Source organism: Gekko japonicus, unplaced genomic scaffold (genome assembly GCF_001447785.1).
Source record: "Gekko japonicus isolate JY-2015 unplaced genomic scaffold, Gekko_japonicus_V1.1 scaffold3460, whole genome shotgun sequence".
Taxonomy (NCBI): Eukaryota; Metazoa; Chordata; class Lepidosauria; order Squamata; family Gekkonidae; genus Gekko; species Gekko japonicus.
In genome coordinates, this window is record NW_015159812.1 from 26,840 (window position 1) to 53,826 (window position 26,987).

The 26,987-nt window shown below is 47.3% G+C and overlaps 2 protein-coding genes across 2 annotated transcripts; one reads left to right on the forward strand and one right to left on the reverse strand.

The window, feature by feature from the left end:
* The first annotated feature begins 7,700 nt into the window (after positions 1-7,700).
* On the forward strand, positions 7,701-8,648 carry LOC107107362 (free fatty acid receptor 3-like). Its single transcript, XM_015407657.1, has one exon. It carries the CDS (start codon positions 7,701-7,703, stop codon positions 8,646-8,648), a length of 948 nt encoding a protein of 315 aa, XP_015263143.1.
* A 9,837-nt stretch (positions 8,649-18,485) lies between these two features.
* LOC107107371 (free fatty acid receptor 2-like) lies at positions 18,486-23,636 on the reverse strand. The gene is made up of 2 exons (XM_015407669.1): positions 23,585-23,636; positions 18,486-19,576 (listed from the first exon to the last, which is right to left on the reverse strand). The coding sequence occupies exon 2, from the start codon at positions 19,563-19,565 to the stop codon at positions 18,486-18,488; it is 1,080 nt and encodes a 359-aa protein (XP_015263155.1). The 5' UTR covers positions 19,566-19,576; positions 23,585-23,636.
* Positions 23,637-26,987: the final 3,351 nt, after the last annotated feature.

Sequence of the window (26,987 nt, forward strand, 5' to 3'; positions counted from 1 at the left end):
TTTCTCTCTTCTTCCTCACTCTCGGCGGCTCCAGGCATAGTCTCAGCGCTCCGGGTAGTTTGGCGATCATCGGCGGGCTTCTTGATGGATCCTTTCGTCGGCGCACTCGTCTTGTTGGACTGCAGCTTTGGCTATTCGTCCATCAGGCTCCAGCCGCGTCGCGTTGCAGCTGCGTCGTCCGGCCCCACCTCCATCCGATGTTGCCTCCATGGTTTGTCGGACCGCCATTGTTCTTCCTTGCCGCCTTTCTCACTGCCGCCTCTCTCTCGCCTCTCCCGTTGCCGCCGCCGCCGTTAGCCCTCCTGGCACGGAACCAGGAGGAGGGTGCCCCCTGCCTCTAAGGCAGGTACCCATTTCTCTACTTAATGTTATTTTTCGAGCCGCTGGGTTGGCGGGAGCTAGGACTGAGGGCCGGGAGCTCACTCCGGCCGCGGTGGGGATTCGAACAGCCATTATGGCTGTTTGTTATTGATACCCTGCTGAGGCCTTTCCCCTCCCCAAACCATGCCCTCTTCAGTCTCTGCCCCCCAAATCTCCAGGAATCTCCCAAACCAGAGCTGGCAACCCTACCCTGGATAGGGTTGTCACCTTTGGGTTGGGAAGTTCTTGGAGATTTGGGAAAGGCTGGGTTTGAGAACAAGAGGGACCTCAGCAGTATATAATGCTAGACAGTCCACCCTACAAAGTAGCCATTTCCCCCAGGGGAAGTGATCTCTGTAGTGTGGAGATCAACTGTGATTCTGGGAGATCTCCATGCCCCACCTGGAGGTTGGGAACCCTAGCCCTGGGGTGTTGCTGGTGGTCAGGGAGAGGCTGAGCAGAATCCCAAGAACATTTTGCTGTGCCCTAGCAGTGGCTCTAGGGTTGTCATCCTCCTGAAGGGGGCAGGGGTTTCCCCCCTTTTGCCCCCCCCATCCGCCACTGCTCAGCCGGCTGGGGGGGGGGAGCCCCACCGCCGAGCAGCCCCATCTGCACCGGTGTGCCCAGCGTGATGACATCACCTGAGGGTGACATCATTGTGCAGGGCACATGACAGGGGAACACTCTAGCATTTGAGGAAAAAAACCCTCTATGATTACAATAGAGTTTTTTCTCAAATGCTAGAGCATCCCCCCACAACATGCCCTGCACGATGATGTCACCTCTGGGTGACATCATCACGGCATGCGTGCTTTGCGGGCATGCTGAAGGCTCTAGAAAGAAGCCCCTCCCCGCCGGAACACAGCAAGGACCTGGCAACCCTAGGGATGGCTCAGCTCAGACCTGGCTAAATTGCAGCCGTGGTTGCCTCCTCTATTGCTTCCCACCCTGTAGGGCCCACTCAGCTCGACTAGCTCTGGGACCAATTTATTTAATATTTATGCGGACTATTTCTATCCTGTGCCTCTGGCAAAGGAGCTGAGGCGGGTTAGCAGATAAACAAAAGCTACTTAGGCCATGAGTCTGAACCAAACAAGCCAGAATTAGAACCAGCGGAGAGTCACGTGAACACACATGGAGCTGCCTTATCAAGGCCGGCACTGTCTACTCTGCCTGACTCAGGTGGGCAGCCACGTTGGTCTGGAGCAGCAAAACAACGTTCAAGTCCAGTGGCCCCTTTAAGACCAACAATTTTTTTTATTCAGCATATGAGCTTTTCGTGTGCAAGCCCCACTTCCTCAGATAAAATGAAGTTGAGTTTACCAGTCAATATATATAGGCCGAGGGTGGACAGTAGATCAGCATTCAGCATAATGAAGATATTCATCAGATTCAGGAATAACAAGCTTAGTTTATATGATGGCCATTTAGCACAATGAAGCTGTTTTAAGACGTCCAAAGACAAAACAAAAATAACAAGCTAAGTCCACATGGTCACCATTTGTTTGGATTCAATTCCGGGGGACGGGGAGACACAGAGAAGCAAATAAATATGGCAGAACTGGAGACGGATGTACCCTTCTTAACTGTGAAGTGCTATAAGCAGGGCTATTTTGGGGCAGGAACGGAGTTCCGGCTGGCTCCCAAGTTGGCCATGCCCAGCAGGAACTCATTAGCATAATAGGCCACACCCAACAGCAGAAACACATTAGAATTGGCTACATTAGGGGTGTGTGGCCTAACATACAAAGGAGTTCCTGCTACAAAAAAAGCCCTGGGTTTTGACCACAAACAAGGTCAACAGAATAAGAAGCAAAAGGTGGGCGTGGCTGGATGACCACACTTCTGGTAACATGGGTGTGTGGCCTAATATGCTAATGAGCTGTGCTGTCAGGGCTGTGGTCTAATATGCTAAAGGTTTCTGCTGTTGGGTGTGGCCTATTATGCTAATGAGTTCCTGCTGGGCTTTTTCTACAAAAAAAGCCCTGGCTAAAAGTAATTAACTGAGGCCCTGCTACGCTCCCATCCGTCTCCTCTCAAGCATGGAAGTAACTAGCAACATCCCTTTCTTTGAGGTGGGGTGACTGGTTGTGCAGCTGAACAAAGTTAGGTTGTGCAGTTGTTATGTCTCCTCTGTTACCAGACCAGAGAAATACATTTCAGTCCACCATACTAAATGACATATGTTCTAATAGTCATTGCATTGCATTACAATTACTATTCCAATCTACTATTTCATATAAGAAATATGCTAAAACAGATGTATAGCCTTTCTTGATGACATGTATGGACTGAATGAGTTTAGCATTTGTAGCGAGATAAGAAACCAAAATCCCTGTCGAGTCCTGGGGGTGGTTGTTCTGAGTGGGCACGAACTGGCTCACAAACAAAAGTTTATGATGAATTTTGCCCGGTCTGTGGTTTGCAAACTCAAGTTCATGGCAGGTCATGGCAGTCCATGCCGGTTTGCAATGAAGGTGCCAGTGGACTCTACACTTCTTCTACTGCTTCAGACCAACACGGCTTACCACCTGGGTACATTTCCAGACAGTCTCTGCTCAATCTAAATGTTTACCAAACTTGAAAGGAATGGGGGGGGGCAGAATTTGGAGGCCATGTACAGGAGTATCTGGGGGAAGTCCCCTGTGACTTTGATGTCTCTAAGTTGCACAGGATCCATTCTTTACACTCCTGAACCTCCTGAATCTGCATCTGTCAAAGTGACCACCTGTTATTTTCCCAGAAAGCATTTTCCTGGGGGCACCTTCTTTGGGGTGCTGCAGCTCGGACCCCATAAACCCAATCCTTATCAAATTTGGAGGAGAAGTAGAAAAGAGTCAGTTGAAGTGCCCCTGCAAGGTTGGTGACCTAGCACACTGGGCCCTCCTGTTCTACCAATTCATGAAATTCCTGAACTGAACCAGTTCATTTGGAGCTTAAAAGTATGTGGTGGTTCATGGTTTGCGAACCGGGCATGCCACAAACCATGAACTGAACCACATTTCCCCAGTTCATTTTATGTATAAATTATTTTAATACTATTTTGATTGTATAATTTAACTGCTGTACACCACCCTGAGCCCATTGGGGAGGGTAGTATATAAATCTAATAAAATAAAAAATAAAATAAAATCCCTACCTGGCTCCACCCTGAAATCTCCAGTTATTCCCCAACTCAGAGCTGGCAACCCTAGAAATGGCACTAAAGGTACAGGTTCCCTTGCTCGAAAGCCAGTCGAATCCGACTCTAGGGTTGCGGTGCTCATCTCCGTTTCAAAGCCGAAGAGCCAGCGCTGTCCGAAGACGTTTCCGTGGCCATGTGGCTGGCATGACTAAACACCAAGGCGCACAGAACGTTGTTACCTTCCCACCGAAGTGGTACCTATTTATCTACTTGCAATTTCTTGCTTTCGAACTGCTAGGTTGGCAGGAGCTGGAACTAGAGACGGGAGCTCACTCCGTCATGCGGCAATTCAGGTCTCGAACTGCTGAACTACTGACCTTCCACAGCCTGCAGTTCAGCGTCTTAACCACTTGAGCCACCGCAGCTCCAGAAATGGCACTACAAGATAATAATTATCTGTGGTTTTTGTTCTTTGCATAAGGGCACCTCTGGTGGTGAAACCGCATCCAGCGTGGTCGCAATGTTGAAGTAAGAGCAAGGAAACCCGGGTTCAAATCCCCACTCAGGAATCTCGTTAAATGACCCCACAGCCATACAGTCTCAGCCCAACATACCTCAAAGGGTTGTTAGGAGAATCAACATGAAAGTACCACTCATGTTACCCTAAGCTTCTAGGAGGAAGGGTGGCATGAAAATGTTATAAATATAGAGATAAACAAGAAGGAGGACCCGTGATACTCGCAGGGGGGGAGCTCCATGCGGAGGAGGAGGAGGAGGAGGAAGCAGCCACAGGTAAGCCTCCCCCCTTCCCCTGCCACCAATGGCGAGGCCCATGCAGCTCCTGTTGGGCCCACCAAGCCTTTCCCCCTCCCTGTCAGGGTTCGATAGTCAGATCACACCACACAGTGCTTCATAAGAAGAATTCCCACACACCCCTGGCACCAATGACGAGGCCCATGCAGCTTCCAGCCATAGGGCCCATCAAGCTTTCTCCCTCCCCCCTGTGGCGGCGAGGCCTGAATGGCTGGCTGGCCCAACCGGCAAGCCTTCTCCCCCCTCCTCTCCCCTCCAGTGGCAGTGCCTTCCCCTTCCACCGGCCCTCCAAGGTTTCTTCCCCCCACCACTGCAGCCACCAGGAGCAACGGTGGTGAGCCCTGTGAGGCTCCCAGCTGCCGGGCTTGACAGCAACAACGTCTGTGGCTCTAGCCACTGGCCCTCCAAGGCTTCTCCCGTTCCCCCTGCTGCCGCCGCTGCCAGCAGCAACAGTGGCAAGCCCTGCGTGGCTCCTAGCTGCTGGACCGGCCAGGCCAGGCCAGGCTCCCCACCCCCCAGCAATGGCCCCGGCTCCAAGCTACAGTGCGCCAAAGCTTTTCCCCCATGCGCTGCTGCCACCACCAGCAGCAATGGCTCTGCAACAGTGTCTAGTGGTAAGTGCGTTCCCTGCGCACATGCAGGGAACACTCCTTTACTTTTGGGGGGATTTAAGTATCCCCCCTATATTTTTTCAACTTTTCAGATTTTTCTGTACATCTGGGGATTGCCCCAAATGTTCAGGAAAATCTCCCTGCCCCCCAGGTGCCCCCGATGTGCGGGTTTAGATATCCGCACACAAGGGGCACCTTGGCTATTAGCTATATAGATGGAGAAGCAATTATTGGGGTCTGTAGTTCATATGAGCCACTTGATCGAATCACTTAACAATGTGTTTATCCGAACTCAAAGCTGCAGGAGACTATCAGGGAAATATCACCTTGGGGGCAGGGAACGCAGTGGTCCGCCTCTTTCGAGATGTTTTTCTTTAGAGAAAAAAATGTTCCGCTGAGCATCAGAGCATGCTTCCTCCCTGAATCACCAAATCTGTTTCTGCACCCTGGCGGAAATGAGTCGAATGTCACATGGCATCACCCCAGTGCAACTGGCATAATGGTTCATAATACCCACCTAATGGTGAAAGGCTCAAAGTCCGTTTAATGTGTATAAGAGGCTGAAGGAATCAAAGACAGTAATTTATGAAGCTGGATGAAGAGAAGATGAGGTATCAGGCTCTGGAGTAATTCACACATGTGGAAGAAATGAGGTCTGGCGATGAAGAGTAGGAGTAGGTAATAGGTTGTAGGCTTGGAGCATGAAACTGGGAACCATAAATCCTGACTGTGGGGAAGACAGAAGAGTCTTTTGGATGAAATGGCAGTGAGGAGCAATGTTCCCTCTAAGCTGTGTAGTCTTGTGAGCAAAAAATCTATTATGTGAGCTACTGGCATTAAAGTTGTGAGCGAGCAATTTAGCTGCTGCATAAATTAGTTTGCTCTGGAGCAGTGTTCCCTCTAAGTCGAGTTCGTGTGAGCTGGTTCACAGTTTTTTTAGCCCCTGGCTCACAGATTTTTGTCTTAGCTCAGGAAGGAGAGCTCCAGAACAAACTGATTTAGGCAGTAGCCAAATCACCAGCTCACAACTTTAATGCCAGGACCTCACAAAGTAGAATTTTTGCTCACAAGACTTCCCAACTTAGAGGGAGCATTGCTCTGGAGCCATCCATCCTGAGCTAAGACAAAAATGTGTGAGCTGGAGGCTAAAAAACTGTGAGCTAGCTCACACTAACTCAGCTTAGAGGAAACACTGGTGAGGAGTCTGGGGTTAAAAATTTTGTTTCAGTCTTTTGCTACCACAAGACAAAGTGATCCACCACTAAGGTTACTTTATAAAAGGGAAGAAGACCGATTTATTGGAAATGAAGACTGCTATCTTCTGCATTGGAAATGAAGACTGCAAGAACCCTACTTTCTAGGGAGTAAGCCCCTTGACTTGAGTAGGATTCTGATCAGACCTGCTTCTTGCTTGAGCTCCAAACCTATCAGTGACCTTAGCCATGGTTGCTAAATGGAACCTCCAGGTTCAGAAGCAGTCTATCTGTAACATCACATGCTTATGGAGGGGAAACCAGAAACAATGGAATTTGCCTTCCTGCCTTGATTTGGGCTTTGCTGAGGCATTTTAGTTAGACAATGCAGGAAACAAGCTACTACACTAGACGGACATTTGGTCTAATACAGAAGGACTGTTCTTAGGTTTTTGGTGTAGGTTACTGATACTATTTGTGTTTTAGCCAGGGTCTGACTGAACACCCCATTTCCCCCCCCCTTTCAGTGCAGGAGACTGAAAAAAAATAAAGATTAATAAAGGATTGCCCATGCTCTTCATAAAGTTGGCATTTTATCAAGGCTCTTTGCATATTTTTCCCCCTCCAGAACTGTAAGGACTTGACACTTGCTTTAAGCCAAATAAACATACAACAAGTACCGTGCACAGATGATTATAACATATCATAAATAATTTTATATTTTTTACAATAATTTCTACATATATAATTACTTATCTTAATCACAATTCACAATATAAGAGATATCAAAAATATCAAATATCATCTCCAAGAATCTCAAAAGCTATAGTACAATTTTATAATTAATAATAGTCCTCCTCTGTTAAATAAAAGTTTCAAAAGGGAGGACTCCTTAAAGTCTCTTTATAACATGTGCTCTGTCTTCCTCCTCCTCCAACAAAGGTCCAGATAGCCTTCTGTTTCAGAATCTTCCTCAGGGAGCCAAATGAAGACAGACTCAGGTGGGGAGCCGTGTTGGTCTGAAGCAACAGAACAAAGTCTGAGACCAGCGGCACCTTTAAGACTGACAAAGTTGAATTCTGGGTATAAACTTTCGTGTGCCTGAACTTTGTTGGTCTTAAAGGTGTCACCGGACTCAGACTTTGTTCTTAAGCCAAATGGTAGCTGACAGATTCTTCAGTTGTTGAATTCTGTAGGAGAAAGCAAAAGCCAAACGAGGCCAGGGACGTCCGGCACGGTTGATAGCTCCCAAGCTTCCCCTCAAAACTTAGTCAAGCCGAAACCTTCCATTCCTGTTTCCTGGTCACTTACTTCTTCCTCATTTCTGTTCCCAGGTTAATTCAAGTGTATTCAGAAGTCTGCTGGGCCGTTAACAACTTCTGCTTTTGCCCGGCTTTCCTGGAGTTTATGGCTTTATTGCTGCTGCTCATGGTCACCCCCACTGAACAATCTCTCATGGTCCATTTCACGTCCAGAGCCGCCTGGCTCTCCGCGCCAGTTGCGTCTGTTGCTCAGACAAGTGACACCGACCCAGGGACATTCCCAGCATCAGATGGAGGATGGATAGGGGGGGAAAGGTAAGCATCTGATCCTGGTGCGATGGAAGCCTGGGATGTCATCTCTCTGGCTGTCTATGGGGCTACCATCCTGCTAGGGCTGCCCTCCAATGCCCTGGCCCTCTACGTCTTCTATTGCCAAGCCAAGACGCGCCTGACCCCCAACCTCATCTATATGATTAATCTCTGCCTCTCCGACTTGGTCTTCGTCCTCATCTTGCCGCTGAAGATGCTGGAGATGGGGAAGGCGGAGTGGCCCATGCCGAGCTTCCTGTGTCCTCTCTACAACCTCATCCACTTCGGCACCATCTACACCAGCGCCTGCTTTCTGACCGCTGTCGGCGTAGGCCGTTACCTGGCTGCTGTTTATCCCATCCACTATCAGGTTTACAAGAAGGCTTGTTACTCGTGCCTGGTCTCGCTGGGCATATGGTTCCTGGTTGGATCCCATGGGCTTCTCATCTTTGCCCTCGAGACCGCCCGAGACATCAACTCCACCCTGTTTGCAGGCAACGACACCTCTTGCTTCAGTGAACTTAGTGAAGCCCAGGTGGCTTTGCTGGCCCCAGTGCGGCTGGAGCTGTCCGTGGTACTGTTCTTCCTGCCCTTGGCCATCACCTCTTTCTGCTACGTTCGCTGCATCCGTGTCTTGGTTGGGTCGCATCTTAACAAAAGGAAGAAGCAGCGTGCGGTGAGGGTAGCGGTAGCCACTCTCACGGTCTTCATTCTCTGTTTCGGCCCTTACAACATATCCCATGTGGTGGGCTTCATCCAAAGGGAAGACATTTGGTGGCGCAATGTGGCCGTGCTCCCCAGTGCATGCAATGCTTTTCTGGACCCTCTAATCTTCTATTTCCTCTCGTCTGCCATGGATGATGGGATCACTCAGGTGTGGCTTTCCTTGAGACAGAAATACAGCTCCATCAGACTGAAGATCACCTTAGCCCATGGCAAAGCAAGGAGTCAACAGCCGGCCTCTGGTGTTGCCTGAATGACTGAGATGTCTTCTTCTTCATTGTGCTCATGGCGGCCACCAAAAACTGTGTAGCGAAGCAGATGGCAGTCTCAGGATGATGACAATTTGGAAAGGTTTCTCAGCATCTGTGATGAAAATGAGATGTGCTGAATATGTGCTGGTGGACCTCCTGATGGCACCTGGGTTTTGGCCACTGTGTGGCACAGAGTGTTGGACGGGGTGGGCCACTGGCCTGCTCCAACGTGGCTGCTCTTGTGTTCCTGTGACACATCTGAAGGTCATCTCAAGTATCTATTGGGGTGGTGGTGGTCTGGGCCAAAGAAATTAGACCTCTGACTTTTCTTGGTTATGGAGAACTGTCCAAGGGGTCTGAGAAAGATTAAATACAGGTGGGACAATTTGGGATGTTTTGTGAATATGAAGATGCTAATCATGGATGCTGGTGGATCAGGGGCAGGGGGACAACGGTAATCTTGAGCGGCAAAGTGAATTGACCGATGAGGGATAAACTACATGTCACATGGGACAGCCATGATTGATCTTCCCGTCTTTACTTTAAAGCTGTGGCAGGAGCATTCCGAATCTGACTGGAGCAGTGCAGGGGGAATCTAACCCTCCCCCAATGTCATTTTCTGGATCTAAGTTTCGAAGGGCAGCTGTGCTGGTCTGCAGAAGAAGAGCGAGATTTTCGGGGTACGAGCTTTTGCGAGTCATTGCTCCCTTTTATTAGATACAAATATCTGCATCTGAAGAAGAGGGCTTTAGCTCCCAGAAGCCCATACCCTCAAAATTTAGTTGGTCTCTAAGGTGCTACTGGACTCACATCCAGATGTTTCCTGATCTAAATTACCCCTCATTTGAAGCTGTTGCTTTAATTTGGGGCTAACAGCAGCTTTAGGGGCAATTTAGATTCAGGAAATGGTGACAGGGCAAAAGAAGTCATCCCCCCCCCCCCCAGAATGACTGCTCCAATCAATTGCTGCAGCCATAAAAAGACTCAGGAGATTCCCATGTAATGTATAGTTTGTAATTTTTAAAAATCATATGGCAGTGTGTGTAGTGTAGTCAGGAGATCCTAAGGTTGTCTGGCAGCCAGAAGTTCTAGCTCTTTTAGCGTTATGCACCACTAGGTGGTGGGCTAGACTTGTTTTTAAGGCATGAGATGTATCAGAGGTGGGTTGCCATTGCCTGTCTCTGCATCATACCCCTGGCATTCCTTGGAGGTTGCCCATCCAAATACTAGCCAGGGCGGACCCTGCTTAGCTTTCAAGATCCAACAAGATCAGGCTAGCCTGGGCTATCCAGGTGACCACTATATTTTGTAATGTTTGTACACCATAGTGTGTAGGGTTGCCAGCTTTGGGTTGGGAAATACCTGGAGATTTGGGGGGTGGAACCTGGGGAGGGCGTGGTTTGGGTAAGGAGGGACCTCAGCAGGGTACCATGCCATAGACTCCACCCTCCAAAGAAGCCATTTTCTCCAGGGGTACTGATCTTGGTTGTCTGGTGATCAATTGTAACAGCAGGAGATCTCCAGGTGCCACCTGGAGGGTGGCAACCATAATTGTGTGTGGGAGGAAGACCTCTCCAATCATGTTTTAGACTATTCAGGAAAGCTATACAAGCAAACAACCCAGGAAGCATTTTGATTATAGTATTAATTAGGTTGAAAATGTTTCCGGAGTAACCTGGTGGGAGTTATTGATTCCAGAGGAAACTAGTAACCAAACTCTCCATGGACATCACAGAGATGTATGGAAAAGGCTAAAATGAATCACCTTTGGTCATTCTTCAAAGGGAGAAGAAGATTTAGAAGTCTTGGACTAGGACTAAGACTCTGCTCCTGGTTCTCTAGTTTTAAAACTCACAGGTTTCAGGCGAATTTCTCTAGATGTTCTAGAACCCCCAACAAGGGAGATGTTTGATTCTTGTTTCATCCATTCATTCAGTGTCCTCTTCATATGGAAAAAGATGCTTAGTTCCCACAAGCACTATGAATACGCTACCAGCTTTTCACAATGCCGTGGAAACATTTTGCACAGGAGGCACAGCTCAACTGTATGCTTTGAGTCTTTTATCAGAAACTGATTGATTGGTGGCATGTCAGTGATCTCAATGCCGTCTTTTGCAGAATTGTTTGAAAAAAAATTGGCACCGTTTCCCCAAGTTTCAACATTTGTCTTAGTTAAGCAAATAGTTATAAATGTAGATTTCTTTATTGTTTCAAATGCCCAATGCTTGTCTTCTTCCTGAGTTCCCTTGAATAAAAGTTTTATTTTGGATTTTAAAAGGTGGGGGGGTGGGTGGGGGTGAAAAGCTCTTCCTCAGAGGATCTGAATCATTGTCATGTGAGTTGTTTACAGTGCCATCCTAAGCAGAATTACCCCCTTCTAAGCCCTTTGAAGCTGAGACCAGCATCACTAAAAGACAAGAAACAGAGATCTGTCAATAGTCACCGACTGACATTGGAACTAGATTGAAAAGGTGGATTGATCACCGGTCCCGATGGAACCAGTGAAGATACAATGCTGATATAGACAGCAACATCTCAGCACTGGATGATAGACTATCCTGTGAGATTTCTTCACTCTAGAAAATAGGCTGCAGAGAATAATCTTGCCCCGGACACAGACAATGCACAGCTCAGACGATTTCATTATCAGCATTACCATTACCACTGATACTGGGCATTGTGTAGCTGCTGAGCTATGAATCACAGAATCCTTTGTTTGAATCTCACCTGTGCCGCTAGGTGGCATTCGATATGCCCCACTCTCTCACTCCGTTATCTGTAGTATGAGCACAATGACAATGGTCTCTAACCTAACAGAATTGTTGCAAGGATTATGCTGAAGTATGCGCTCTTGGAAGTGCTGTATAATTGCTAACTAATCTGTGATAAAGTAGTCATTGCAGACAGGCAATGCTTATTTATAGTTGTCGAAATATACAGAGGAAAATCCTGCCATGGGGTGATGTAGCTGTTTGGATAGACTCCCGAGTTTTGTGACATTGCTGAAGTGAGAAAAGGCTACAGGAGATGATTGTGAACACTGTCTGATCTTCCTCTGCCTATGCCCTTGCTGATCCTAAAGACACTGGGCCAGACCTCAGTGCACATTTAGCACCTGAGGTTCCATCTTGGTGCATGGGTAAAGTGCCGTTGAGTTGCACCCAACTTATGGTGACCCCATAGGGTTATCAGGGCAAGCGATGACAGAGGTGATTTGCTGTTGTCTGCCTCTGTGCAGCAACCCTGGGCTTCCTTGGTGGTCTTCCATCCAAGTACTCACCAGGGCTAACCCTCCTTAGCAACTGAGCTCTGATGAGATCAGGCTAGCCTGGGCATCGAGGTCAGTGTGTTACTTCTTTAAAGGTAAAGGTAAAGGTTCCCTTGCTCGAAAGCCAGTCAAATCCGACTCTAGGGTTGCGGTGCTCATCTCCGTTTCAAAGCCGAAGAACCAGCACTGTCCGAAGATGTTTCCGTGGCCATGTGGCCGGCATGACTAAACTCCAAGGCACACGGAACACTGTTACCTTCCCACCGAAGTGGTACCTATTTATCTACTTGCAATTTCTTGCTTTCGAACTGCTAGGTTGGCAGGAGCTGGAACTAGAGACGGGAGCTCACTCTGTCATGCGGCACCCGGGTCTCGAATTGCTGAACTACTGACCTTCCACAGCCTGCAGTTCAGCGTCTTAACCACTTGAGCCACCGCAGCTTCTTTACTTCTTTAGCTAATGATAATTTCAGAGGGGAAGCCGTGTGGGTCTGTTCCAGCTTTGATTCTCAAAAGCTTAAACCCTGAAATTCTTCTTGGTCTCTAAGGTGCCACCAGACTCAAATATAACTGTTGCAGCCAAGTTAAGCTGAAGTCCGCTTGCCCGTTAAAGACCAACAAAATTTATTCCAACTCAAGCTTTTGTGAGTCAGAGCTTCCTTCTTCAGAGGCGTGAAATGTCCGTCCAGAGCAGCTATGTTAAGCTATACATTTAAAGTATAAATATCATTGCTAACAATGTGTTTGGTTTATCTTTGCTGTTCTGTTTGTGGTAAAGCTGGGCTGGTGTTGTAATTTTGTGTTCATTTTCCAAAGACTGTGTATGGTGACTGTATAATGTATTGTTGGCCTCTTTAGGAATTTTTAATGTGAAAGCAGGATAGTAATACTAATATTAAAATTACAAATACTTGTACTAATAATTTTGATGTCTGTGGCAGGAAGACATAATCACATGACAAACACAAGTAGCTCCACTTGTTCTTCTAGAATTATACTCAAAATGGGTACCTTAAATGTTGGGCTTGTAGCTTTTTTTGCATTTTTGCGCGTGCATGTGTGCGTGCACGCGCATGTGTGTGTGCCCATGGCAATCACTGACAACTCCTACTGGGGCACGGAGGACATTCAGAGATGTGGCTTAATTGCCTGCCTCTGCCTCCTGGCTCTGGTATTCTTTGGAGGTCTCCCATCCAAATCCTTGCCACAGTTGGCCCTGTTTAGCTTCCAAGATCTGATAAGACCAGGCTTGCCTGGGCTATCCAGGACAGGGTGGCTTGTAGCTTATTTTAAGGGCCTCTCCTCCCATAGGCTACAATCCCAAGCACACTTATGGGGGAGTAAGTCCCATTGACCTCAATGGAACACTTCTGGAGAGTCATGCTGAGGAGTAACCATCTTCAGGTACTTGAAGGGCTATCATATAGAGGATGGTGTGGAATTGTTTTCTGTTGCCCCAGAAGGTCAGACCAGAACTACCAGGTTGAAATTAAATCAGAAGAGTTTTTGGCTAAACATTAGGAAGAACGTGCTGACAGAGTGGTTCCTCAGTGGAACAGGTTTCCTCGGGAGGTGGTGGGTTCTCCTTCTTTGGAGGTTTTCAAACAGAGGCTAGATGGCCATCTGACAGCAATGCTGATTCTGTGAACTTAGGCAGATCATGAGAGGGAGGGCAGGAAGGGTTGCATCAGTGCTTAGTTCTTGTGGCCCTTTCTTACATGCCCAGGGAAATGCTGATCACCATGTTGGGGTCAGGAAGCAATTTTTCTCCAGGCCAGTTTGGCTGGAGATCCTGGAGGGTTTTTTTTGGGATCTTCTGGGCATGGAACAGCAGTCAGCAGAGGGGTGTGTGTGTGGGGGGAGGTATTTGTGAATTTCCTGCATTGTTCAGGGGGTTGGACTAGATGACCCTGGAGGTCCCTTCTAACTTTATGGTTCTATGATTACATGGAAAATTATTGATCCAATTAAGGGAATTTCTAGAGATAAATTCTCTCTCTTTCCAAGGGTTGTTCTTTTATACAATGTGCACAGGAAAGGAGCTAAGCTATGATTAGCCATTTGCTAATCAATTTCAAAACAAACAAACAAATAAACACTCCCCCAATGAACCCCCCCCCAAAGCCAAAGCAAACCAAAATAAAACTCACAGTTCTTATGCCATACTGGATTAAAACCCCAAAAGGTTGTGTTGACAGAATGGTGACTTCAAAGACACAGTAAACAACTAATTTAAAGGATCACAGCCAGTGTTCCCTCTAAGCTGAGTTAGTGTGAGCTAGCTCACAGTTTTTTAGCCCCCGGCTCACACATTTTTCTCTTAGCTCAGGAAGGGTGGCTCCAGAGCAAACTAATCTATGCAGTAGCCAAATCGCTTGCTCACAACTTTAATGCCAGTAGCTCACAAAGTAGAAGATTTGCTCACAAGACTCCACAGCTTAGAGGGAACATTGAATTCACAGCCATACATAGTGAGGAGACCCAGATGCTATGCATGTATTTGTTGACAGATGGCAGTGTTTCACCAATCGTACGAAACTGAACTACAAGAGCAGAGAGTCAGGTGGGTAGCTGAAAAGTACTGGGTTCGCCCCATGGAGGACTCAGACGACGACATGCTCTGCACACGTTTATTGTACTTAACCCAAGACTAAGACTGACTCTAACGGCCTGACAGGGCCAACTATATACATATCCACCCAGCACCCCCCGTTCCCATTGGAGGGTTTGAATGTCCTGCCAAAGTGGCTATTGGTTGGGGCTGGGGGATCCAGGATCCGAAGTTTCCATTGTTCTAGGATCCAAGCTCTTGCCTGTGCCGCGGACCCCTGGTGGTGGTCTGCGTACATAACAGTAGCCATGTTGGTCTGAAGCAGCAGAACAAAGTCTGAGTCCGGTGGCACCTTTCAGACCAACAAGATTGTACTCAAGCTATGAGCTTTTGTGTGAATGCACACTTCAGTGCATTCACAAGAAAGCTTCTACCCTGAATAAAACTTTGTTGGTCTTAAAGCTGCCCCCGGACTCAGCCTTTGTCATAAAAGCAGAGCTGTGTGCTAGAAGGATGCATTGCAAAAATTGCTGTTTTAATTTTGGGTTTGGGTTTTTTTACGGGCATGCTTCTTCTTTGCTTTTTGTTATGCCAGAATGTCAAAGGGTTTGCTTTCACTTTTACAAATGTTTTTGAGCACAATATTTGGGTTCAGGAATTTTGGCTGCTGAAAAACACACCCTGTACAGAAACCCTAACCTGAAATATAAAAGGTAATCCTCCCATAACTCTGTATAGTTTTAAAAACAGAAACGATGCAAAGGTGAACTGTTCAAAACGTCTTTTACACAGGCAATAAGAGTTGCCCGGTACTAAATTCATTAAGGTACTTGGAAAAATTGTTAGGGTCTGCAGTCTATACTAATATGTGTAGCTTGCTGAAATTAGGGAGTCTGCTATGGAATTTCGCATCATTCAATGGGTCATGTTAATACTTATGCTTTGCCGAGTTCTGTTTTTTAGACAGCTGGTTGGTTCTACAACCCTAATCCTATTGCATTGTTTAATGAATGTCCCATCCGTTGATTGTTCTGAATCACTCCGTGTAATCTGCCTTGAATCCAAGTGAAAAGAGGCAGACTACAAATGCAATGTATAAAAATTTAAAAAGGGAAAGATGGCATGATTCAGTAGGTCTCCAGGGCTGCATTGCAGCAGCTGGCCCTTCCTTGTGTGGGAGAGAACCTTCTTGGGCCCTAAAAGCCAAAGAATGGCTGCTAGGTTAGCACATTGGCCTGAACAGTCAGCCCTCTTGGGAGGTCTGAAGCCAGCAGCCAATCATCGCCCTCCTTACCATTCCTTCAACCACACTCAAGAGCAAATTCTAGCACATCCCTGGGTGCCACTTCCAAATTCATTTTGCAGCGCGTGCAGCTAGCCTAAAAACACGCCACTGGAACAAAAAAGCTGTTGTGAGCAGTGTTCCCTCTAAGCTGAGTTAGTGTGAGCTAGCTCACAGTTTTTTAGCCTCCAGCTCACACATTTTTGTCTCAGCTTAGAAAGGAGGGCTCCAGAGCAAACTAATTGATGCAGTAGCCAAATCGCTCGCTCACAACTTGAAAGCCAGTAGCTCACAAAGTAGGATTTTTGATCACAAGACTCTGCAGCTTATAGGGAGCATTGGTTGTGAGCTGTGTACCTGATGCAAGTCAAGTAAAAGAATTCAAAAAAAAATTGGGGGGTGGGAGAATGAGAGAGAACAGTTAAATGCAGAAAAAGAGGCAACCAATAAGGGAGCATTGGTTGTGAGCTGTGTACCTGATGCAAGTCAAGTAAAAGAATTCAACAAAAAATTGGGGAGTGGGAGAATGAGAGAGAACAGTTAAATGCAGAAAAAGAGGCAACCAATAAGGAGTGAGACACATACACCAGGTACAACTCTCAAGTTTGGTGTGGCCGTTGGGAATGAACTCATAGGGGGATTTCCCCCCCCGGGGGGGGGGGCTGCTATAGTACTGCAATGCTTCAGTGCATGTGCAAAGCAAGCCAGAAAAAGTGGGACACAAAAATACAATATGAATGTGAACAGATGGAACAAATGAAAAAAAACGAAGAAAATATGTAAATGTGTAATGATGGCACTGATAGCAGGCTTATCGAAACCACCACAATATAAATTTAGTGTTAATTCCAGAAACTATTTTGTTGAATATAATTCTGGATGGTTATGAGCAAAATGATGTATATATGCTGATTTATATTCTAACGTCTGCTAGAATTTTACTGACTAAATATTGGAAGACTGACAGAACCCCCTCAAGAGAGGAGAGAGCTCAGAAATTGTTGGAACTGGCAGAAATGGATAGATTGAACATGTTATTATTAGGAAAAGATGAAGCACTATATCTAAAATGATGGTCTAGAGTGTACAAATGGTTGGATAACAAATCAGACAAATAGACACAAAATTGTAAAATAATGTATTTACTATATACTATATACAATGTAAAAATCATAAATAAAACTTAAAAACAAAAACAAAAACCCACCACAACACCATAGTTGGAATAGATTCAAAATATTCTTATTTTCATTTAACTGTTCCTTGTATTTCTGAAAAGTACGCAGACGGAGAGTGATTTCAGCAAAGCATACTTTATTCGAACAGGAACAAGACAACTTTGGCCGGCTCGCAGGCCGGCTTATATCCTTGAGAAACCGTCACCCAAAACACACACCCTACTTCCCAATAGGTTATTTACAGTGGCCGAGAGTACTATAGGCTCTCGACCGGGAATCTAGCCCCCTGATTGGAGCGGGCTAGGATCCGCACAGTCCATTGTCTCTTGGAGCAAAGCTCGACGTTTGTCTCTGGACTTGTCTGGACTTGATACATTACAATTTCCTTGTCCATGATGCTATAATCTTAATTGCTATGCTAAAATGGTAAAAGGGGAGTTGAGAAATGAAGCATCTTGGAGTAGATTTTATTTCCTTGTAATGTACTATATCGAATATGAATGTCCTTGATTAATGTAAATTTTCCTATATAATTATTTTTGTTTCTATTCTGTAAAGTAGTGGGTTCCAGAGGCTACTGTGATTTCAGCACAGCTCTTTATTCAGTAACACAACAACAACACAAATGGTGAGCCGTAACTATATACAGAAACCCCAGCACAAAACACACCCACAAAATACAAATTGACCAATAGGAACGTAGTAGCTCGGAGCCTTCATTTGCATGGCATCATTTACACTCCTGTTACTTGATTGGTCAGCTCTGCAAGGGTGGCCAATCCGAATGCAGCTGCGAGGAGCCTCTCATACAAAAAAGATGAATGATTGTTCATCTGAAGCTCTCACTACACAACAAATTCCCTATGTATCCCATTTTTTATGTACCCCTATTAATTCTTAAAATAAAAAATATATATCTGGGGGGGGGGGAAAAACCACCACAACACCGATGAAAACCTTGCAGGTGGCAACAGCCTGGGAAATGCCTACCTTATCACATTTTCATGGCTGTAGATCAAGTCGCTCTTCAGTGCATTGGCATAGGGCCTGGAGAATAAAACTGGCAGCCCTAACTTTTGCTGTATTATGTAGTCTGTGCCAAGAAGAAGAGGAGGAGGAGGAGGAGATTGGGTTTATACTCCACCCTTCACTACCCAAAGGAGTCTCACAGCGGCTTACAATCCCTTTCCCTTCCCCTCCCCACAACAGACACCCTGTGAGGCTGAGAGCTTTCAAGAACTGCTCCTGAGAGAAGAGCTCTGAAAGAATTTGTGACTGACCCATGGTCACACCAGCAGCTGCATGTGGAGGAGTGGGGGATCAGACCCGGTTCTCCCAGATTAGAGTCTGCGCTCCTAACCACTCCACCAAACTGTCTCTCGAGAGTTCACATTTAAAATGCCGAGCAAAAGGTTTCACATTGATCATACAAAAATGAATTTTGAATCAGGGAACCAAATCCAACATTTTGCAGCAGGTGGAATTAGATGAGTCACCACATCTTAAATCATTGTGAACTTTGCTTTCGACACTGAGTTAGAGCCAGGATGCAGAGCTTTCCTAATGCGCTGTGCGTGGTGCTTGCTGTGGATTGCCCTCAGCTCTGACCGAATGAGTCTTTGCAGGTTGGTCCAAGAAGACTTCTGTCTGGGCATCATCTCCTTTGAGTCCACTCTGGAGATGTGAACTAGAGAACCGGCCAGCATCTGCTCCTTCATCACCATCATCATCTGTAGGGTGTTTAAAGCAGGGCATTACAGCCTGGAGCTTGTGACACACGCTGCCCCAACAGTCGCTCAAGGTCTGTCGGATGGCCTTGGAAGAGAAGAAGAAGATGAAAGGATCCATAGAGGTATTGAGGGTGCTGAGGAGGAAACCTTCCACTCTCCACGGTGGACTCTGGTTCTGGATGAACCCCACAATATGGGAAATGTTGTACGGAGCAAAACAGATGGTGAAATTGAGCAATGTCGCCACAGCCAGGCCCATGGCCCGTCGCTTCCTGCCAGCCTGCACGTTGGAAAGGGAATTCAGGATGCGGATAATGTTCACGTAGCAGAAGAGGGTGATGATGAAAGGGAGGCAGAAGAAGACGAGGCACAGTTCCAGACGGAGAGAGAAGATCACACGGAACTGCTCGGGGGAGAAATTCTCATAGCAACGGGAGCTGTTAGGAGGGAATGGAAGGTTCTCGTTGGAACCTCCGTATCTGACAATGTAGATAATGCTGCAGTGGAAGCCCCCCAACAACCAGAGCATGATGCTGGTCACCAGAGCATAGACAGGCCTGCGATGCAACTTGTATTTGATGGGATATGCAACACCCAGGTAGCGGTCCACGCTGATTGACGTGAGTGAAAGGATGCTGAGGTACATGCTTCCGTAGAAGCAGCAGCTGGTGAGAGGGCAGAGGGAAGGGGGGAGAGGCCAGGTCATGTGGGAAGAGACCTCCACCATCTTAAGAGGCAGAAAAAGCAGAAGGAGAATATCAGAAAGGGTCAAGTTGAGCAACAGGACGTCTATGGGGGTCGGCTTGCGGCGCAGTTTCACCAGAAACGTGTAGAAGGCCAGGAGGTTGGATGGAATGCCGATCAGGAAGGTAAAGATGAACACAGCAAGGACAGAGGTCTCCGAGGCCATCGTCTCAGCTTCTGCAAGGGAAATAAAGGATTGTTAGCTATGAGAACAAGGCAGGTGATTTCTTTCCTTCATCTTACCGGAGGATTTGCAGTGAAGAATTCACTTGTGGTCCTCTCCTGATTACTTAGTAAAGGTTGATGAGACATGACATACTCTGGTGGTTTTCACACTTCCTGCATTGGTCAGTTTCCAACAGGTTGTCTGCCACTGAACCCACAGGTGTTTCAAAGGGTGGTGGTTGATGTCCTTGGGCATTTGTTTCATGAGGAATACTGGTGAGGCTTGGGTAATACCCAGTTGTCACCCAAACAAAGGGCAACCTAGAACACGGTCCATGGATTCTTGCATCTTTGCATTGCAAGGAGAGTTGTACTGTATAATCAAGCTGTCTTTCAACCAACAGGTTGTCTGCCACTGAACCCACAGGTGTTTCAAAGGGTGCTGGTTGATGGGCATTTGTTTCATGAGGAATACTGGTGAGGCTTGGGTAATACCCAGCTGTCACCCAAACAAAGGGCAACCTAGAACACGGTCCATGGATTCTTGCATCTTTGCATTGCAAGGGGAGTTGTACTGTATAATCAAGCTGTATTTCAACCAACAGGTTGTCTGCCACTGAACCCACAGGTGTTTCAAAGGGTGCTGGTTGATGGGCATTTGTTTCATGAGGAATACTGGTGAGGCTTGGGTAATACCCAGTTGTCACCCAAACAAAGGGCAACCTAGAACACGGTCCATGGATTCTTGCATCTTTGCATTGCAAGGGGAGTTGTACTGTATAATCAAGCTGTCTTTCAGGATCTTCTCCTTCCCAAACCACTGTCTAGCAGTCACTGGAATAGCAGCCCTCAAAAACACAAGCATACACTGGGACAGATGCAGAGCATCGAATAATGCGGATGCACACTTTGTAGCTGAAACCGAAGCGAGCATCGGGGAATGAGTCACTCCAACAACATGAGTTCTCCCCCCAGTTTGATGCAGAGCTTGCTCCTGATGACATTTGCGGATTGCCTCTTTTGGTCTAGCCTCAGAACTCTGATCTTCTTTCAGTTTTCATAAGTGTCATTTTTGTCTTTTCGAATTGCGGCCTCCCCCGTTCCCCATGCAGTAAAACTGAAATGAAGCTGGCTAGGTAGACATTCTCTAGCATTTCCCCAGCATTTGTTTTCTCATTCTAATCTGCTCCTGCAAGCATTCAAGACAAGATTTATTTATTTGTGTTCCTAAGGGCAGGGAGGGGCAGGTGAAGGAGTAACGCAACAAAATACAAAGAGAATCGGCTTGGAGTAAAGCAGGCCACAGCTTTATGGATTTCAGCAGAGGGAGTTCTGGTGCAGCACAGGGTTTGGATCCATGCATTGGGTGACCTGCCTGTCGGCCAGTGAACTCATCCCCAGCCCACTTGTTGGGGAATCCTGGAGCTGGTGGTCCCAGAAAGAGGCACATGCCTATGGGTGGAACCCCTTGACACCCGGGAGTGCAGCTGGGCAACTGCCTCTAAGCCAGGCATGTTGCTATAAGGCTCGACCCCAAGACCTTTTAAGAGGGTCCATAGCCAGGGAGATGGGGAGGCAGGCACAGCCTCCCCCCCAAATGGATTCGGCTCAATGTGTGAAACCACCATAAAGCAGGGACAGGAAGAGAATAACAAGAAAATTAACCAGAAAAACATGCTAAGGGGGGGGGAGGGAGGGGTTCCTGAAGAGGACTGTGTGGGCTACACTGCCGATGGGGCTTTAATTAGGGTAGTAAAGGGCCAGGCCAAAGCTGACGCTTTCCCAGGCCCACCTCTGCCAGCCCCTACTGAGATATATGTCAGAGTGATAGAGGTAGCAAGCAGTTACTATAGATCAGTTTGATCTGTTTGTCAGACATAGCTGTCATGCTAATAATCATGTAATTACAGCCAGGTGTTTCTAGCAGGTGGTGCTCTTTCAGGTCTTGTTAGAGTTAGTGATTACATCACCTTGTTAGAGATTGGCTGGGGATTAGCATAATAGCTATCAGTTTAGTAAGCTGGAGGGGACTCAGTTCTCATAGACTACGGCACGACGTGCTGTTCAATAGCCTGTAAATATCTCTGTATATATTCACCTTTACAACTATATAAACTCTCTGTGCACCTTCATAACTGGTCAGTCTCCCACTTCTTATTTACAATACTTAATAGCCTCCACCTCGCAGAAACCAACATGGCCAGCAATTGGCTGGCTGTTGGGAGATAGCAGGCCCACCCAGAAGCTCCGTGGCCACCGTGGCCAGGATCCGCCACCCATACCATGGCGGCCATGTGGCCCCCTTCTTCCTGGATGTCTTCCCAGTCCTGTGGCCACAAAGCAGCCACTGGTAAGTCAGTAGGCACAAATTATTTATTTTCGTAATGGATGGTAAGCCGAATTCCCTACTCCTTAACCCAAAAGCACACAATAAATCTAAAATATATTTGCCAAATGGTACAATCCAGAAAAGATAAAGTGTGTGGAACCTAAGTGTGGCCTTTCCACCCCTTGTGCAGTAAAGCTGCAATGAATCGGGGCAGATGGGAAGTGTCCAGCATTTGTCTTCCCATTCTAAGTTGCTCGGGTAAACATTGAAGACACACAAAACTGTATATATATTTTTAAAATGTGAAGGACACAGTCCCCAAAATGTAAAGCGCTTTGAAGCTGCCTCGAGTACGTTTACTGGAGAGGTGGCTTTGAAATGTCTAAATAAAGAGAGACAGACCTGTTTATTTCAGTGGGGGATGTATTCTGTATCTCTCCCAGGGTCACAAAGTCATGCAGACATGCTAAGAATTGTCTGAATCTTGCTCCAAACTACTGATTTAGAGGGGTATTCATATGATGGCCCCCCATTTTATGTCCATTTAACCCTTCATGTTCTTCCTTTATATCCTGCCTTTCTTCCTAAGAAGACCCAAAGCAGCTTATATTATTCTCGCCTCTGTTTTATCCTCAAAACAACAACCCTGCAAGGTGGGTTAGACTGAGTGAGTGTGACTGGCCTAAGGTCACCCAGCAAGCTTCCATGGCAGAGTGGGGATTTCAATCTGAGTGTCCCGGATCGTACTCCAATACTCCAGCCACAATATTACGCTGGCTGACTTGTTGTAGGCTTGGCTGATAGACAAGCCAGTGTTGTTCAGTGAACTTCATGTCTGAACAAAGATTTGAACTCAGGACATTCTGGTTCTCCTTGTAGCAGAATAACATTCTATGGGTCTTTGGAAATTATGGCAACTAACACTAGTTCAGTTTCAGTTAGCAGTCATTTGGGCTTTTGTTGGCAATTTAGTTGAGTGTTTTGTGAGAGTTTTGTACCTTGCTTCAGCAGACGCAAAGGAAGTCACTGCCCTGCTTGTTTTAGGGTCCAAACTCAAATGTTTATCCTTGTAATCCAATTTCCCCTCATCGTTTCTAGTTCTTGGCATCACAGGATTATATAGATTCAATTTGCTACAAGATTGCCTTGAAATTCACCAAGAAGAGTGAAGACCAAAGTTCCCTCTAAGCTTTGGAGTCCTGTGAGCAAAAATTCAACTTTGTGAGCTACTGGCATTCAAGTTGTGTGCGAGCCATTTGGCTCCTGCATCAATTAGTTTGCCCTGGAGCCGTCCTTCCTGAGCCAAGAGAAAAATGTGTGAGCTGGAGGCTAAAAAACTGTGCACTAGCTCACACTAACTCAGCTTAGAGGGAACACTGGTGAAGACTGAACTTGTTTGAAAAGATCCTCCCATACAGTCAAATTTCAAAAGCGAAATCTGAAAAAAAGCTCTGAAATTCTCCCTTTCAGTGGTTAACATTTCATTTGAACTAAACCTTATATGACACTGAAGTGAAAGAATAAAACTCTTCCCAAGAGCATCCAATCAAACATTTTGGAAACTCTTCCCCTTCCCCTTTATTGGAGAATGGCGAAGCTGATGTTGACTCTGTTTTTAAATAGGTCACTGCACACATTTTGTGGGGAAAAAATTAAGGAATATTCCTTCCAGAAGCAATTTGTAATCTTACCTGTGTTCTAGAGTGTTCGCTTTCCACTTGGTCGCTAAGAAGGGGAAGAACCACAGCCTTCTACAGATGATACAGTGAATAATCCTCACAGGGCCAGATTAAGACATGCTGAGGGACAAGGCTACACCATGTCTATGAGACCCACAGAATTCACCTCACAAATGGTAATTTAGTTTTTTTTTAAATTTAAATTTAAAGACACCCCCCCAATAATCTGAAGCCCTAAACTGTAGGTTACTTGAATCCAGTTCTGAGTCTATGTTGTAGCTTCTAAAAATATGTCTGTTGACAGACACATTCACATACACAGACACATACTGCAAAAACTGTGAAGGTTCTGGTCAATACAGGAAGGGCGGTAGGTTTCTATGACATTTCAAAGGCAGCAGGAAGCCTTGTTCCAGAACAGAAAAGGGAACAAGGTAAATAATAATAATAATCAAAATTCAATGAACTCCCTATGGTTCTCTTTTCCAGAAACTGACAATAGGAAGTCCACCTGTAACAAGAACTTGTGGACACTCAAATGAAATTGCTGAGTGGTTGGGTTAGGATGGATAAAAGGAAGTACTTCTTCACCCAAAGAGTGATTAACACATGGAATTCACTGCCACAGGAAGTGGTGGCCGCTACAAGCATGGACAGCTTCAAAAGGGAATTAGATAAACACAAGAAAGAAGACCCGCGAAACTCGCGGGGGGCGGGGCGGGGGAGCTTCAAACTGAGCTGACGGAGGAGGAACCAGCAGGAGCAGGTAAGCTCTCCCGCCCCCCATCCTGCCGGTTCCTCCGTGTCCTCCACCACCACCCCTCTCCTCCCCCCCAAGCGAGGGCCAGCGGCTTGCAGCCGCCCGGGACTCGCAGCCACCCGCAGCCGCCCTCGCCCCAGACGGCTGGCTGGCTCTGAGGCGGCGGTGGCGGCGAGCCCGGCTGCTCCCCCCCTCCCAAGCGAGGCCAGCTGCTCCCCCGCCCCGGCCGGCCGGCTTCCCCCCTCCCAAGCGAGGACGGCGGCGAGGATGGCTGGTCCCCCCCGCTCTCGCCCTGGCTGGCTGGCTTCGAGGCAGCGGCAAGCCCGGCTGTCCCCCCCCTCTCCCAAGCGAGGCCAGCGGCAAGGCCGGCTGCTCCCCCCTGCCCTCGCCCCGGCCGGCTGGCTCCGAGGCGGCGGCGGCGAGGCCGGCTGCTTCCCCCTCCTAAGCGAGGCCGGCGGCGAGGCCGGCTGTTCCCCCCCTCGGCCGCCCTCGGCCCAGCTGGCTCCAAGGCGGCGGCGGCGGCGCTGGCGGCAGAGCATTTCCTGTGCATGCGCAGGAAACGCTCTGTCAGTTTTGGGGGAATTTAATATCCCCCCGATATTTTGGGTTTTTTTTCCGATTTTGTGCACACGTGGGGACCGCCCCACGTGTGCACAAACCTCTCCCTGCCCCCCAGGTGGCCCCAGAGCGCGGATTTAGATATCCGCATGCACGGGGCCACTTGGGTATTAGATATATAGATATGGAGCAGAGGTCCATCAGTGGCTATTAGCCACAAGGTATAGATAGGGACTCTGGGGCAAGTGATGCTCTGTCATCTTGGTGCTTGGGGGGGTCAACAGTGGGAGGGCTTCTAGTGTCCTGGCCCCACTGGTGGACCTCCTGATGGCACCTGGTATTTTTGGCCACTGTGTGACAGAGTGTTTGTTGGGGACATGTGTTATATTTGCTTTTATATATGTTTGTGGTTGCTGACACACATGCATGCACTTGGACTGTGATTATGAATCTCTATGTGCTGGAGAAAGCTGCTTGCCTTGAATGCTGTGACTGCATCACCTGAAAGACTCCCTGCCTGCTGTTTATGCAAATGGAGCTTTGCACTCACACAGCTCAGCCTGGAGAAGAAGATGCTTCGCCATTGCTTGTAGCACAAAATGACAACTTTCATGCCTGTAACCACCACTGGTGAACTTTTGGTCAACACGTACCCCTGCTATCTGGTTTGCATCAGAAAGGACAGTTTCCGGTTGAGGACTACTTTATGGCCCGGGACAGAGCTAGATCCATCTGCACTTCAATGGTTACCTTGGTACCCAAACTTCACACCTTGAACAGATGCCCTCCTTGAGTTAGGGGTTAGATTTCAACATTGCCCACTCCCTCTAGGTAAGACACGTCATTCCATATAGCCAATAGTCAGAAGTCATTTCGGAGGGGGGGAATGCGGGCGAACGCAGTTCCCCCGGGTGAGGTACGTGGGGGCGGGGCACATGACGAATCCCCGCCCCCTGCTTCCGGCCGCCCCGCTTCCGGCCCTCATTCAGCCCTCATTCAGCCAGGAGAAGGCAGGAGAAGAGTTGCTTCCTCCCTGCCTCTCCCCACCCCTGCCTCCCTGGGGCCAGGGAGGGCCTTCGCGGGGCTTCCTTGCACTCCCACCAGCCTTGCAGGTCCACCGCCGGGCCCCTCATGGGGCTCGGCAGTGGAGCTGCAAGGCCGGTGGTGGCGGCCAGGACCATTGGGGGTGGGGTGTGTGGCCTTATGACATATTTCCAGTGATGTCAGGGGGTGTGGCCTTATGACACACTTCCGGTGATGTCAGGGGGTGTGGCATATGCTAATGATTTATGCTAATGAGTTCCCCTAGCTCTTTTTCTATGAAATGACCCCTGCCAATAGTATAGAGTCTTGGGACAGACTATCCAAGTAGGTGGAACCTGAAGGATGGCACAGATGCCAGCCCCCAAGGATCCCCTATAAAAAGTGGTGTTCAGCATCCTGAACCCCGCTAGCCATCTTCTTCCCTTAGCTATTAACTTACATCTTCGTTACTCCAGCAATCCTTTGTTTTCCTCCTTGACCTCGTGGACTGCAGCCAAGAGGTCCACACGTGTTTGGCTGGTTCCAACCATGTGCATTAGAGTACTTATAGTCATCCTGTTTACTTCACCTATTCTTCGTGGGGAAGATCAAGCCTCTGATCAGATAAGTATTTTGCTACTCCCTTCCCCATTCAATTAGTGTAAAAGTGACTATTTGCTATTTCTGTAATACTGAGGATCCTGTGTGGTTGTGTGTGAGAATCTGTTTTTCGTATGTATGTGAATTAGACGTTAGGAAATAAAAGGAACCAATTGCTTTCAACATATTAGTCTCGTCTCCTTTCATAACTGGACGTTCCTCAGGGGGCAATTTGACTCCTGTATACATTGATCAGCACCACCAAAAATTATAGTCTATAAGGCCTCTGTCGTAGATAAGGCAGTTCGGCTAACAGGTTGGACTGGATGGGCCTTTGGCCTGATCCAACATTGGCGTCCCTTATGTTCTTATGTTCACAGCTCCTAACCACTACACTAGTGCATAAATATGATTAGAAATTGCTTCTGGGATTAATTAATACCATATATATATATATATATATATATATATATA

What these genes read in the sequence shown, in the direction of transcription:
- LOC107107371 (XM_015407669.1), bottom strand. Translation starts at nt 19,565, where the DNA reads ATGGCCTCGGAGACCTCTGTCCTTGCTGTGTTCATCTTTACCTTCCTG.
- LOC107107362 (XM_015407657.1), top strand. Translation starts at nt 7,701, where the DNA reads ATGGAAGCCTGGGATGTCATCTCTCTGGCTGTCTATGGGGCTACCATC.